General features: G+C 46.2%; 1 protein-coding gene across 9 annotated transcripts in view; it reads left to right on the plus strand.

Moving 5' to 3' along the window:
* JARID2 (jumonji and AT-rich interaction domain containing 2) overlaps positions 1-15,051 on the plus strand; it is a 243,473-nt gene that overhangs the window by 131,390 nt on the left and 97,032 nt on the right. Inside the window, exon 1 of one of the 9 annotated variants that reach the window (XM_005665592.3) lies at positions 12,670-12,806. The exons of the other annotated variants lie outside the window; for them this stretch is intronic. Coding sequence (XP_005665649.1) covers positions 12,740-12,806 — 67 coding nt within the window. The 5' untranslated portion in view covers positions 12,670-12,739. Of the gene's footprint in view, positions 1-12,669; positions 12,807-15,051 lie in introns of those variants that run through there. 9 annotated transcript variants of the gene reach the window in all.

Here is a 15,051-nt window from a genome sequence, read left to right on the forward strand (position 1 = left end):
TGGAAATAACCTGTTATTACTTGAGCCACATTAAATGCCTAGAGTCCTGTACGGTATGTATTTAAAGCCAGAAGAGTGATAACTGGATATGCTTTGGGGAAATTACCCTACGGTCTACAAATCCCTTAATTTACAATTCCTTACTTTATCTCGCTTGCTGCCAAATCTCATCTATCCTTCTAGACTCCTCTGTAGTCTTTAGGGTCTTTCTGCAGAGGCCCAGATTTAGCTTCCTTATAATTTCTTTCTGAAAGACTATAAAAGAAGACAGGTCTCTCATTCCAGGAGGTTTGGGGACAGTGAATGAAACATGAGCTGTTTTATAACCTCAGCCTTGTTTCTCAAGGAGAAGAGCGGCCAGTGTCAGCCCAGCCATCAGCCAGGCTGTCCCTGTGTGGCTCCAAGGAGGGCCCAGTCCTGTCCTTCCCTGCCCTGCCACCAGCGCTCCTGGATGGGCCCCTTCCCGGTGCCCTACCCTGCCCTGCCCTTGTCTTCTGCATTATTTCTTAACCAGGGCTGTGCTTCCCTTTGGCAGGGAGGTGGGCATCTTGGTTGTGCTTGGCACCTGATCTTGATGGCAGGGAAGGCCATCTGGGCCCAGCCTCGCAGGCAGCTTCTGGTGCTGTCTGAGGTGGCACTTGTTCCAGTTTGCCAGGGCTCTGCCTTCTGCCTTCTGCTGCATGAAGGCAGCTCAGGGTCTCCAGCGGGAGATGTTCACTCCATTGTTTTTGCCGCTCTCCTTCCCACCCCTTCCTGACTCACTGAATCCCCACTTGGAAAGTTGCACCCCACCTTTTGGAGGGTTGACGAATCCTCTTCAGACACGGTCAGTGCAGTGCTGACACACCGGTGGAAATGTTCCAGAAGATTCCATCATGGCATGCAGGAATTCCATCGTGGCTGCGCTGGAAGTTGCCTAGCCCGTACCCCAGCCTTTACACTGTCTCACTCGGTCCTTGACCTGACTTCAGACAACTGGTGCTCCTTGAAAAGGGCCTTTCCAGTCGACTTGGTTGGAAAGTGTTACAGTTGTAAAGGGTGAGCTGGAAGCCTCTCAGCTGGCACTTTCTGAATCCCTCCGAGGAAAATATTGGCACAAGCTCCACTCCCCGTCTGAACCCTCCTTATAAATCCACAAGCCAAGCGTTACGGAGCCACCGCGCAGGGCCAGGTCGAGCTGTGTGGGGAAACACGTCGTCATCCCAGCCGAGCCAGCCGGCTGCTTCCAGACACCAGCCCGTTTCCTTCCCTCTTCTTCCCATATTTCGAGGTTAATCTTCCTGCCACTGAAAATAGACGTGTCTAGTGAATGCAACTGACACTGCGTTTCTGTATGTTTTTTTCTTTCCAGAGAGCCTTTTCTGCAGAAGATGCAAAATAGCGTTTTTGTTTTGTTTTGTTTCTTTCTTTTTTCTCCCCCCTCCTCTTTTACTATTTCAGTAAGAAGGAAAGCGCTGGGCTTCTTGATTCAACAAGTGTTGCACCTTTGAAGGAAGGTCCCCTTTTTTCATTTTGGGCCTTTTTCCCCCCCTCTGGTTTCAGGGGGCAAGGTGCCGAGATAAGAAGCAGGAGCCTGCCGTTGATTTATTATCCTGTTCGTTACCATCTGTCTGCCTGCGCTTCGGTCTGTTAATGGAAAGCCCGATGTGAATGTGCCATGGGGCCTGGGAGATTTCCATCTTCCCAGGTTGTCTGACGGCAGAGCTCGTACACTCACTGCTGTCCGGGCCCCCGCCGGCGTCCGTGACGTGGAGAATAACCCCGGGGAGACCCTTGGCTTAGCTGCTCTATCCATCCTTCACAACCCTGTCACCGCAGATGCCGGCCAGCAAAGATGCCTCCCCCAGCAGTGTCCTTAGTGCCCGCCGGCCCACTCGTGGCGCCCCTTCCTGCTAGGGTCTCCTTTATGGAGGAATTCCAAGGGGATAGATTAAGATTGCCATCAAGTGGCTAGTCTCGGTAGTGGATGGGAGGTGCTGGGCACCACTGCTGGCTGACTTGCCACACAGTCTCCTTGACGTTCTTTGCCCCATTGTGAAGCAGAATCCAAGTCAAGGGTGCTTTCTGTCTGAGGAATTGATGGGGTTTCATTGGAAGGTGGTGGACAGAGAGAGCTCAGAACAATCTGTGTATTACACATACTCAGAAAAAAAGGCATCCGTATGAACCAAAGCTACGCCTTCCTGGATAGACTCTGAAACGCGAGGTGGGTTCAGTGGCCCTGGTCTAGCTTGAGGCCCTGGAGCTGTGAATACACGTGAACTAGAGGCTTCCTGGAGGGAACTGCGGGGCATTCATCCTCCTGCCAGTTGCGGGCCAGGAGGCCACAGCCCTCCAGCCCCTGTCGTGGAAATTGGCAGAGAGGACCATGCTGTCATCTCTGAAAGAATGGCTCACAGTCCCACCAAGGGGGAAGAGAACTAGCAGACCTGACTTGGCCATCGTCTTGGGCTCCAGCTCATTGTTTCCCAGCTCTCTACGTGGAGGAATAATTTCTTTCTCAGAAGCAATAGTTTTAGCATTAATGGGATGATTTATTTAAAGTCCTTAGTACCTGGCAGAAGGGAAGCGTTCAAAGGGCATTTGTTACTGAGGTTCTAGATATGCATTACCTGACCACTTCTCATAAAAGCTGTAGCTGTGTCATAAAACAGCACACTTAAAGGGCTGTATTAAAATTGGTTTGCTTCATTCCTGAGGTCTGGGCGCCAGCCTGTAATTAGACCTCCCCCTAGGACTTGGGGAGCAGAAACCCTGACCTAGGTAGCTAGCAGGAAATGATCCCTCTTTTGTTTTTCGCAGCAGGTCATCCCTCAGTGCTGTTGGGAAACCTGCCCAGTAGGAATAGGAAGAGTTGGGTGTGTGGGGGTGGGGCGCCCCACATGCGCACAGAGCGCTCGAGGCCGGTTTCTGAGCTGGCACTTGGTTCATGAAAGAAGATGGGTCTGTACCAGCTGGCTTGGTGGGGAGAGGCCTGAGGCCCAAGGTGGGTGGATGGAGAAAGTACATGAGGATGGCAACCAAACTTTAGGTCAGTGTCAAAGAAAGGACATTCTTAGGGCCTTTATTTTCAGAAGCTTTTTATCTTTTTATTTATTAAAATTTTTTTTTGTGTGTGGGGCCTCATCCATGGCCTGTGGAAGTTCCTGGGGTCAGGGATCGAATCTGTGCCACAGCTGTAACCAGAGCCCCAGCAGTAGATCCTTAACCCTCTGAGCCACCAGGGAACTCCTCAGCAGCCTTTTAGAAGTGATAGTGGCTATGTTATATAACCATTCACCCCGCAATCTGTCAAATCATCAACCCCAAGTTTCTGGATTCCAGCCCTTTAAAGCAATAGTGGATGCATCAAAAAGTTGGTACATTGTTATGATACGCCCTGACTTGGTCTTAGAATTCTAGTTCTGCCCTGGGTATCTCTATGAGCAGTCATCCCTTCCTTGGTTTTCTCCTTAAGTAAAATAAAACCCTCACCCCCCCTTTGGCTCACTTGGTTCTGTTTTAGTGATGAGTGATGACAGGGTGTGTCTAAGGGAGGCTTATGGCCTTCCAGCTTGCTCCATGCCCTGTGGTCTGGGGTTAGGAAATGTTTGGATGCTTTTGCAGAAGCTGGAGGGGCGTGGCAAGGCCATAGATAGGAGGGGGGCTCTGGTGTGCGCATCCTCCCTGCACCAGAAGTACAGGGGGCTGGCTTCTCTGCTCATGTAGGAAGGAGGCAGTGAGCCTAGAGCCCTCTGTGGGTTTACACCTCTCAGTGCCTGTATCCTGGAGCAAGAGGCGAGTCTAACGCAGAACAGTTTCATGTGGCACCTTGTTCCTGAGTCTAGGTGCTTGCTGACCGTTCACCCTCCAGCTGTATCAGGATCACCTAAAACCATTTGTGATTTAAACAAAACAAAACACTTCTGTGGGGTAATGACTTTGCACAGAAGGTTTTTCTACATTCCTTAGCTTTCTGCATGAGCTTGTGGCTTTTGAATGCTTCTAGCCTCCCTGTTCCTTCTCCCCTCCTGTAAGAACTAGACCAGCGCACCGTGAGCCATTGCTGTGTTGAAGGCGATTGGTCCGCCTGCTGCTCTCCTTTCACCCCGCCGTCTGTCTGACGTGTCCTGTGGACTGGGTCCTCGCAGAGGACAGCAGAGAGATGAGGAGCTGCTGCCACCTGCACGCTTGGCTGTTGGGTCTTGAGACAAAATGCAGAAACATTCTGTAGATGAGCACTGGCCGGGAAAGCTCTCTGTGATGATGGAGATGTGACATCTGCGTTGTCCTAAAGGGTAGCCACTAACTAGCCAGTTGTGACTCCTGATTCCTTGGTACGTGGTTGTTCTGGCTAGTTTTAGTTAATTTTCAAAGCCACCTGGTGACCTGAGTTACAAATGAGGCCTTGCAGTTACAGAGACAGGCTGAGCGGTTCAAGTCTCCTCTCTTATTCTCCTCATGCTCTATTTTTGTTGTTGTTCTTGTCTTGTTGCCTGGAAGTCCTTTTAGATAGCCATTGTGGTTAATTTCAGAAGCATGCTCTTGGTCTTCTAGGTAGACAGTTGCTGACGAAGTGAAAGGATAAGGACGTTTGATTTAAGTGCCTTTTAGTGTTTGAGGCAATTTCAGAATACTTGTGCTCGTGGTATTATGTCACGATATTCATATTATGCTTGACTTCAATACAGAGATGTGTCATCGGCTTCAAAATGGTCTACTGTTCTCATGTAGCTTAGGCAGGTTTTTTGTCAGTGCCTCATAAGCAATGTCTCACATATTCACTTTTATTCTTTAAGGACCTTGTTTTGTGATTGGGAACTACACCTGTGATGGCAGCACACCTGTTTTCCTTGTGATACCATTTAAATCATTTCTGAGATTTCCTTTAACTTTTACAGAAATTAATTTTAATTATGGTAAATTTGGAAATTTCAGAAAATCACAAAGACTGCCACTGGGGAGAATACTGATTTTTGCCACTAGTTTTATTTTCCTCTGATCTGCTTTCTATATGTGTGTGTGTATGTATATAAATGTGTGTGTGTGTGTGTGTGTGTGTGTGTGTATTTAAGCCCAACATAATTGTTTTATGCTTTGGATTCTCTGTAGTTTAAATTTCATTGTCTTTCCTCATGTTAGTGTTTGAAAATGTGATTTTTTTAAAAAAATCATGTGAAATATTAAAAAAAATGTGTAAGCATTTCTTACTTAGCATTAGTCTTCACTGTGGTACCAGAGACTTTAAGGAAAAATACCATGAAGAATATACACAAAATTGTTAAAGGTGATTGATGTAATTTCACTTTATAAAAAGGGTAGAATTATAGTTAGTTTTGGTTTTTATTGAAAATTGTTAGTAACAAAATGAGTTTATCAAAATTATCAGGGTATAAAGGGTAAATACTTCTAGGAAGACACAGAACAACTTTACAGATAGAAACAAAGTATCAGCTCCAAAAGAAAATTTAAAAAACTGAAATCATTTACGGGTTAAGTATCTGTAAAATATCATATAATGTGCAGGTTAGCAAGTGTTAAATTTATGAACGCTCTGATTTTATTTCCCCTGAAAACTTGAAAATTATTTCTGAAGAACTCCTAATTTTGATCAGGGAATGCCGAGAAATCAGTGTTTTATAAGGTATGCCTGGCAAAATACTCTTAAATACAAAGAGATAATTATTTGAAGGATTTTCCTTTCTAGAAAGAAAGTGGGAGCAAGGGTGTCTTTGAAAGCCTGGTGAGTTGTCCAGTGAGGCCCTCTGAGGCAGTAAGAACTCTGCAGGCTTCTTTTTTTTTTTTTCTTCTTTTTTCTTTTTAGGGCTGCACCCTAGGCATAGGGAAGTTCCCAGGCTAGGGGTTGAATTGGAGCTGCAGCTGCTGGCCCACGCCACAGCCACAGCAGTGCGGGATCTGAGCTACATCAGCACCCTATACCACAGCTCAAAGCAATGCCCGATCCCCTATCCACTGAATGAGGCCAGGGATCAAACCCGCATCCTCATGGATTCTAGTTGGATTCGTTTCCGCTGCACCATGAAAGAAACTCCCTCTGCAGGCTTCTGAGGGCCCTGAGTTGGCCTCAGAAACATCTTATGCTTTCAACACATTTATTTAGGCTCAGTCACATTCTCTATGCTTATGCTAGCTTTTGAGAGTTACTAAGATAAGCAAAACTAAGTTCTCTTGATCAGGAGCCTGTTTGCTCTTACGACGGGTGTTAATCGAATAGCACCTGCAACGCAGGTGGTGCGTGTCACTGAAGGAGGAGCAGGAGCTTTCAGTGCAAACAGAGGAGCAGTTGTTCCAAAAGAGGGAACAGCATGTGCAAAGGCACTGAGGCTTGAGAGCTCCAGGAATGATGAATGTGTCGTTTGCAGTGCATGCCCCCCAAGCCCACCACCCCAGCGCTTTCATGGGGTATTGCCAGCTGTGAAAACCAAAGCACTGATGCCAGTCTGTGTATTGCATGGCTCAGGAAAGCTGGTAGAGAAGAAGTCTTTCTCATTAAAAAAAAAAAAAAATGAACAAAGATAAGAGTTTCAGTGAGCAAAAGAAGCAACATAATAGACAGTGTCGAAATCCTTGCACATAAGTTGTTTCTTTCTTTCTTTCTTTTTTTTTTTTTTTTGTCTTTTGTTGTTGTTGTTGCTATTTATTTCTTGGGCCGCTCCCGCGGCATATGGAGATTCCCAGGCTAGGGGTCGAATCGGAGCTGTAGCCACTGGCCTACGCCAGAGCCACAGCAACGCGGGATCCGAGCCGCGTCTGCAACCTACACCACAGCTCACGGCAACACCGGATCGTTAACCCACTGAGCAAGGGCAGGGACCGAACCCGCAACCTCATGGTTCCTAGTCGGATTCGTTAACCACTGAGCCATGACCGGAACTCCATAAATTGTTTCTTGGTTTAATTTCTTAGTACTACTTTCCAGAAATGAAATTGCTGGATTAAAGACTTTAAAAAATCGTTCACATTCATTGCCAAGTTGCTCTCTAGAAATATTTTTATCAATTTATTACCATACTTCCAATGTATGAGACTGTAAGTTTTGTTAGAATTAGATTTGAAAACATGGTCAGCTGCTCTTCACTTGGGCCCTGAGTCTGCTCTTGGTTTTAGTACTTTGCAAACATAGTTTTCTATTGCTCATTGCTCTTACATAGGTAAAATGATGGCCCTGTTGTGATTCTGGTTAAATTTTACTTAATGCCATTGCGAGTCCATTTCAGAATCTCAGTGTTGATAATCTTCTTTAATTTGGCATCATTTCTTTGTTTACCTTTTCAAATCTATTACCTGAATAATTAAAAAAAAGATTAAAAGCGAAAGTGCATTGTTTCATTTTACAACCAAATAATTAAAAAGTATATAGTAAACAAAAAATTATATTTCCTTACACCAAAGTTTTATTAAGGCATATAGGTAGCCCTTAATAAAGCACGCACTTAGTGCCACGGTACTTTTGCATTTATAATTACTCGAATGTCTTTAGTCTGTTGTCTTTATGCCCATTTAACAGATGAGGAAGCTGAGGCACAGAGAGCTTTTGGTGATTCTCCTTGGGTTCGAACAGTTCATGGGGAATAAAACTAGGATTAGAACCAGGTAGTCTTGTCTAAATTACGGTGTATATGCTGTGAACCATTAAGTCTTAGATGTTTACCAAGTAGGCCAGTTTTTTCTTTTTTCAAGTTGAAAAAATTTCTTGGAGCATTGTCTTTTCTGATAGGGTCTTAATTGGAATTGCCTGGTTTAATTGTAGTGCCATTTCATTGGTATTAGGGACTAAATCCATAGCAACCAAGTTTGTTTCACCAGTTAATATACAGTCACCCAGCCCAGATCTCCCTTCCGTGTTCTTGTAATTATTGGTCTTATTTTATAATTGTACATTGTGGCCTTGAAAGGCACATTGGCTGTAGGGCCCGCCGCGTGCATTATATAGTTGAGCACTGTTGGTGCTTCAGGAATTCCCAAGCCCTCTTGGAAAGAGTCCAAGCCAGACTCCATGTGTACTTAATTCTGCTTGGTATATTGCCAGTGTCTTAACTTTTATTTAAATATAATTCTAACAAGTAATGTTTATTATTAGTATAGTATGATGGCTGCTGTAAAGTGCCCATACTTCAGTATTTTCAAAAGTCAAATATTAGCACAGTGGATCATTTTTTGTACTGGCTTTCTAAAAGTCATAATTTAGGTGATATGATCAGTACTGTGTAGTTTATTTTTTATTTATTTATTTTTTTTGTCTTTTTGCCATTTCTTGGGCCGCTCCTGCAGCATATTTGAGGTTCCCAGGCTAGAGGTCGAATCGGAGCTGTAGCCACTGACCTACACCACAGCCACAGCAACGCGGGATCCAAGCTGAGTCTGCAACCTGCACCACAGCTCATGGCAACGCCGGATCCTTAATCCACTGAGCAAGGCCAGGGATTGAACCTGCAACCTCATGGTTCCTGGTCAGACTCGTTAGCCATGATGGGAACTCCAGTACTGTGTAGTTTATAGCCCAGGTAACACAGAAATAACTTTGAGCCCATGGCTGATGGAGTGCTCTCATCAAAATCCTTCATCTCCTAGCCTTCCTTGACTCCACAACCTTATGTACCTTTGTCTTACTCAGGGCAGCACACTCCACCCCAGCCTTGTAAAGTATTTTTGGCAAGTTGCTATTCATAGCATATAACTCAGGAGAAGGTGCCTCCTTGGTGTGTAGAAAGTAACCTGAATAGGTAGCAGGTTACGGGTGGTAGGGAGTTCTCCAGGATGTGCTCTGGCTCTGCTAAGGCTTGTCTTTGCTTTGTGAACTGGGTCCTAGCCCTCAATATGGGCCAACTTCCTTGATTGGGCAGATGAATCAAACAAGGCCTTAATGCTTCTGAAGCAGCAGGTTCTTTAATTAATCAACACGGGGTACTATTAGATATCCAAATTTGATTAAGGCGAGTAAATGAATTGCTCTGTCATATTTTATCCACCTCCAAGACTGGGGTTTGCTCCAGTCATGTATTTTTAAAATGCTGAGTACAGCTGGTGGGCTGCTGGAGTTGGCCCAGCTTGGAGGTAACGAAATGGCCGTGTTCGTAGGTGGGTCCTTGATTCTAAAGCTCTCAGGAGCAGAACAGGTCCTCAGATGTCCAAGTGTTGAGGCGCTAATTAAGTGGATGGCGGCCAGGTACCTGGCTGGCTGAGCATTTCTTCGGATAGGACATCCTTTCTGAAATGTTGATCTCTTCTGAAGTAGCAATTGGAGGGACTTGTACTCTGAGTACTGAGTAATAAGAGGTTTGGTGGTTTTTTTTCTTTTTTTGCCTCAAAGCCTTCATTTTGTTTTTTTAAATTATTTGCCCAATACAATTTTTTTTTCCTACTGTGCAGCATGGTAAACATTTGGAGATTCAGTGATTTTGTTGATGCAGAAGCCAAAGTTGGTGCCTGCTTTGGAAACCAGTTGGCCATTAACTTAAGTATTTGCATATCCAAGAATGTCTAGTAATTCCACTCCTAGGTGTGTATCCCGGAGAACCTCTGGCACATGCTTTCCAGGGAACACGCAGAAGGATGGTAACAGCGTGGCTCATGATAGCAACAAGGCAGCAACACTTTAGATGAACAAGAGAATCACAATTAATTGTGGAATATCCGTATCATGCAAAATGATAAATAAGAGTGAAAACTGGACAAAGTATAAGCAAAATCATAGATGGATTTTAGTAAACCCAGTGTTCTGTTGGGGGAATAATCTTCTGAGACTTATTATTCTTTTTGTGAAACTTGCAAATCAAGCACAGTGAAATAATATACTATTTAGGAGGGCTGTAACTTAATGGAATGAGGTGGAGAGAAGACAGTAATGTTTTGGTGGTTGGATTTGGAGATAATCTTTTTATTATTAAAAAAATAAATAAAGGGAGACTGGAGTTGCTAGTCTTCGGGGAGGCTCGTCTTCGTTTCAGAATTGAGGCACGCTCTGATCTTTGAATGTTGAAACTTCGCTGGTGATGCTGTCAGTCATATTAACTTGAACAAAGAAACAGTCCTGGCTGGTCTCTCTTTCTACCTGTCCCTCTCTTCAGAATTTAAATATTGAAAGTTGGGTTGCTGTTCTTCAGTTGGGTCTCCCAGAGGGTTCTGCTGCCATTAGTCTATCTGCTGCTGAAGAGACGTTTCCTCTTTGGTAAACCAGCACTTTATTTAAATAGTCCAAAACCGACTATCTTTTACAGGCAGTAGTTCTCCAATTCCTCTTCAAGAGCAGACAGCAGAGCCCAGGCCCCAGCAGACATCCAGAAACCGCTAAGCTGGTGCTTTAGGGAGTATGTGGTACTTGGTCAGATGCTGATGTAGGAGCAGCCTGGAGCCTACATCCTGCTGGCCCTTATCTTTTTGAATTTAAATACCTTGTTACTTGTGTAGTTGCTATGACGTGGAAGCAGCCTTGAAGCCTGGGAGAATAGAGATAGGAAAAGAGCAGATAGCCCTTCCCTCCTGGGCTGTGTACCTCTTGTGTCTGATTGGTCGGAGGTGGGGACGTTAGGGTGGATCAGTATCCATTCATGACCCTCAGACTTTGTTTCTGGCTGGTTGTTTCTGTCTTGTGGTTGCTACTTTCTTACTGATAACCTTTTCTCGGAGAATCATCACACATCCAAATATCTGCCTCATACCTCCTTTGCAATTCTCTGCTTTGGATGCTTTTGATGAGTGAAGGCCCCAAGGGCAATTCTCAGGAGAGTGAAGAGGGAAAAGCCAAATAGTCATCCCTTAAATGTCCTTTAATTGACTGTGTGTGACTTCTGCTGCAGTGGGATACGTGCCAAACAGCTGTTGAACATAATCGGACTGTATTGCACTGGAGAGAACTGAATGAGGGCCTGCTCTGGGCTCACACCAGGCATATAATGGCTGGAGAGGGATTTTCCAACCCTCTGTGTTCTATCGGGAGTTGTGCCTTGAGGTTCTGGTGTGTGAGCCTGCCTCTGTCCTCAAAGACCCCAGGGTTCCCATTGGCTTTCTGCTTATTGGGAGCTTACAAGAAACTAACACTTTGATACTGGTTAAGAAGCAGACCCCTGTGGCATGTGGAATAATGATCTGGCTTGTCTCTGTGGAGGCGCAGGTTTGCTCCCCAGCTCAGTGCAGTGGGTTAAGGATCCGTCGCTGCTGCAGCTGTGGTACAGGTTGCAGCTCTGGCTCGGATTCCATCCCTGGCCTGGGAACTTCAAATGCCAAGGGCGAGGCCAAATAAATAAATAAATAAATAAAAAGAACCAGACCTGCATAAGCCTTTACTTATCTGTGAAGTAGGGGTGAATCAGGTAGAAGTTAGGGAAGACCATCACCTGCCTCCTAATATTTTTTGTTTGAAACTGAGGCAGGTCATTGACGAAAAAGGAGCCGGCCACAGTGGACACAGTGGTCACCAGCCTTGCAAAAGCTAGTCTGCCTTCAGCGTTTGTTTGAAATCTAAATAATGCCACCTGCGTAAAGCCCAGAAGGGGTTTGTTCATTCAGTAGTTAAATAACAACAACAAACTAAGAGTAAGAGTCAGGGGCATTCTGGCCCCAGTTCCCTTGGATGACTCTGGGAGGAAAGCCTTCAGTGCCGGCCACGTGTTGCCACCATCTTTTTTCCCCTTTGGAAAAGGCAGAAAGGGGAGCGTGTGGGGTGGTGTTCAGAGCATGTGTTTTGGACATTATAATTGCCAGCTGGAGTTCAAAAGCTTCAAAAGAATTGACTTTAAAAATCAAAAAGCTTATGACATCCCGGAGAGGAGATGCAAGCTCCAGCTATCTGAGGCCAGGGAGCTGGCCAGCCCTGCTGGAATCTTGCCTTTTTCACCCCTCTCGGCAGCTGCCAGGCCACAGAGCCCGTTCTGTGAAAGATCCTCAAGAAACAATGAGGGAAAACAGCTTCTGTTTTATTAGATTAGGTGAATTTATGTGCCTGGGGGAGGGGTGTCCGTGTGTTGGGGGTGGGGAGGGCAGCGCTGGCCCTCGCGGTCGAGGCAGAAGTAATGAAGCCCCAGCAGCAGGACTGGGCGGGGGAGGGTGTGCGGGCTGGAGGAGGGGCTGCGGAAAGAGATTTCTGCAGTCTGTCTGGAGGGCTGCCCAGGGTTCCCAGCCAAAAAACCAAATAAAAATAAATAAAAGGCAAGTGCTGAATGACACAGATTATGATATTAAAAAGGGATGCCATTGAAAATGTGCCACGGACCCCGCTGCCGGTGAGGAGGTGTGCGTGGAGGGGGCCGGGCTGGCACACTGGGCATTCAGAAGTGTGGACAATTAAACTGCCCCCATCCTGGGAGCCTCCTCCTACTATCCCCCCCAACCGGCCCCCCCTGCCCCAACACCAGAAATTCTAAAATCAGGATTTGTCTGCATTGCAGGTTGAGGAAATGGCCGGCTGGGAAGCTAGTCGATCTTTTTCCCTTTTTTCTCCTTCTAATTTATCAGGAAGGAAAAAAGCCCCAGACCCCTCCTCTCTGGTGTTAGATTCCCTCCCAGCCACATAAATAACCTTCCCTCCCTGGCGCCTCCCCTCCCCCTCGGCCCCTGCGCCCGGCCGTCCTATTGCCGCGCGGAATCTGCTCTGCCGGAATCCGCACTGCCGCCCGCCCGCCTGCTCGTCCGGGGGAGGCTTGTTGACAAGTGCTCCGCAGCCTGCCTCGCCGCCGCGCTCGCCCTCCCTCCCTCCCTCTGTCCTTCTTCCTCTCTGTCTCTCTGCAATGATCCGGCTCTGAGGATGGCTGCTCCACGGGTCTGTCAGGTCCAGTTTTTGGTGGCTTATCTTGAGGAACCTGGGATAGAAGGTCTGTTCCTATAAAGAAAATAAAACCCCAATAGCTCTAGATTTGTTTCAGGCTGCTGTGGCTTTTGTTGGAGAAATAGGCCTTTTGTGGGTCTCCCTGCTGGGGTCCTGATTCAATCCATTATGGATGGCAAGGTGCTGTATATATATATATGAGTATGTAAAAGTGTTGCGATTTGCCTAATATTAAGATTCTTTCGGCTTTGGTATCCTCCCTAGGGGCGATGTTGGCTCCTGCAAAGGCACTGTGGAAATTTACAAGGGAGAATTAATGTGGTTCTTAAGGCATTGAGCTCTGTTGACCATTTTGGCCAAATCTGCAGGTTTAGCCAGGGTCGAATGAATTTAGACCTTTCTCTGGGGACTGAATGCCACCCAGCTGTGGCTGGTCCCTTTCTTTTATTGCCAATTTATGCGATCATTTCCCAGCATTTAAAAATAGATGCCTGATGAAAGTTAATTAGTTCATCCTCACCATAGCTCTGGTTTCCTTTCTGAACAGCATGCGTGGTTTTCATTTCCCTTCATACTTTCTTTCTCTGCCCTCCTTTCCTTGAAAGAAGGAGGAAACTGAGGCATGTAAACAGAGACCAAGTGATTCTAGGTAGGACCTTAAAGCTTTAAACTTGGAGTGCTCTTGTTTGTTCCACCATATTTCATGTATCCATCCATCTTTGTGTTACTAAATAAACACTGGGGAATTTTAGCAGCCATCAATTTTAAGTGCCTCAAATCTTTGCAGATTCTGTGGCCGTGATCCTGGAATTCTGCTTTCTGGACCATTTACCTTAGATTTCAGTACGAGAAAGAAGGTGGCTGTGAAAGGCAGTAGGCCTCTCAGAGCTTGCTTGCTGGCAGCGATTTGGGGGGGGGGGGCTTTGAATATCCCGTGGAATCCTTTGATCCGAGAAGTGGGCGTGCAGTGGGCTTGTCTATATGTGAGTAAGAGACCGAATGCAGTGGGAAACTTCTGTCACTCCCAGTCGTGCTGTGGACCACACAGTTTAGAACTTCTCTGGGGTCTGTCTGATAGTCTGAGGGGGGCAAATAAAGGCAGCCAGAGAGGTGAGGGGGGTTCGGATGTGGCTCTTCAGGTCCCTGTGAATTATCTGGCTAAGACTCAGTGTTTGCAGTTGTGGCGGTTTGTACACAAACTAATAACTTCGTGGGATTTGTTGATTTGCATTAAAATCAGCTTTGTTTAACTTTGTAGAGATTTGTTAATACTGGAGAGAGGGTTTCTTTTGGTAACTTACTTTTGTGGGGTAAATGAAACGACAGCATAAAGCCCGGAGGAGACCTCCCCCCGCCCGACCCCACGTGTGCTCTGCGTGTGCCCACACATACGTTGTGATTAGGTAAAGGGAGAGAGTCATTAGCTATCTGAGAACATGTCTGCATGTATGGAAATCTCCTTTTGAGAGGCGCAAATTTCATGTTTTGTAAAGCCAGATTTTTGGCTCGTCGGCTTATCTAAACAGAAGACTTTGGGCGTACTGGTCTTACTCCTCCTCTTTCTGAAAGAATTTCTCTAAAAATGCCCGGCGTTGACCTCTGCTGTGTCCACTTCTAAGTCCCCGTGCTCTGTAGTGGCCATTGTTCTGCAGCTCGTTTTCCACACCAGCCTAAGCCCAGCACTGTCTTTACTCACTTCTTCTGAAGGTGGAAGGCAGTTTTCGACCTCTGGGGTGCTCGGTACTGGGCCACCTGTCCACTGGAACCCTTTTACTTAGCTGACCGGAACTTGAGTTGCATGTCGTGTCCTACGGGGTTCCAAGGATTCGTGCTTCTGATAGGCAGTCATAACTAGGTTGACTGGTTTGCCAGCTTAAAATTAATGAGGTATTGGGATGGGGCGTGGACTGGGAGGATTTATGGCCTGGGGTAGCAGAGTTAGGATGCTTGGATGCAGAGTAGAGCAAGGTGGATGCTTCTCTTTCAGTAATCATTATTACTGTACCTGTTCGGATTGTTATAAAGATCATGTGAAAGATGAAGAAGGGGTGGGGGAGAGTTACCAGGAGGAAGAACCTTTGCCCCAGGAAGTAAGGGAGCTGTGCTAAAGGCACCGTCCACTTGGCTCACTGATAAGATCCTCAGAGTTTCGGTAGCTTCCGGGACCATGCAGGAGTCTTTCCTGGAGATCATAGATCCGTCCCATGGAGGGATCTTTGTATCCAGTTCCTGCTGTGGCTTTTTGGTTGCTGTCATTGGAACCTCTCCATGGGGAGTGTTTCTCTCCTCTT

Source organism: Sus scrofa, chromosome 7, assembly GCF_000003025.6.
Source record: "Sus scrofa isolate TJ Tabasco breed Duroc chromosome 7, Sscrofa11.1, whole genome shotgun sequence".
In the NCBI taxonomy this organism is placed as follows: Eukaryota; Metazoa; Chordata; class Mammalia; order Artiodactyla; family Suidae; genus Sus; species Sus scrofa.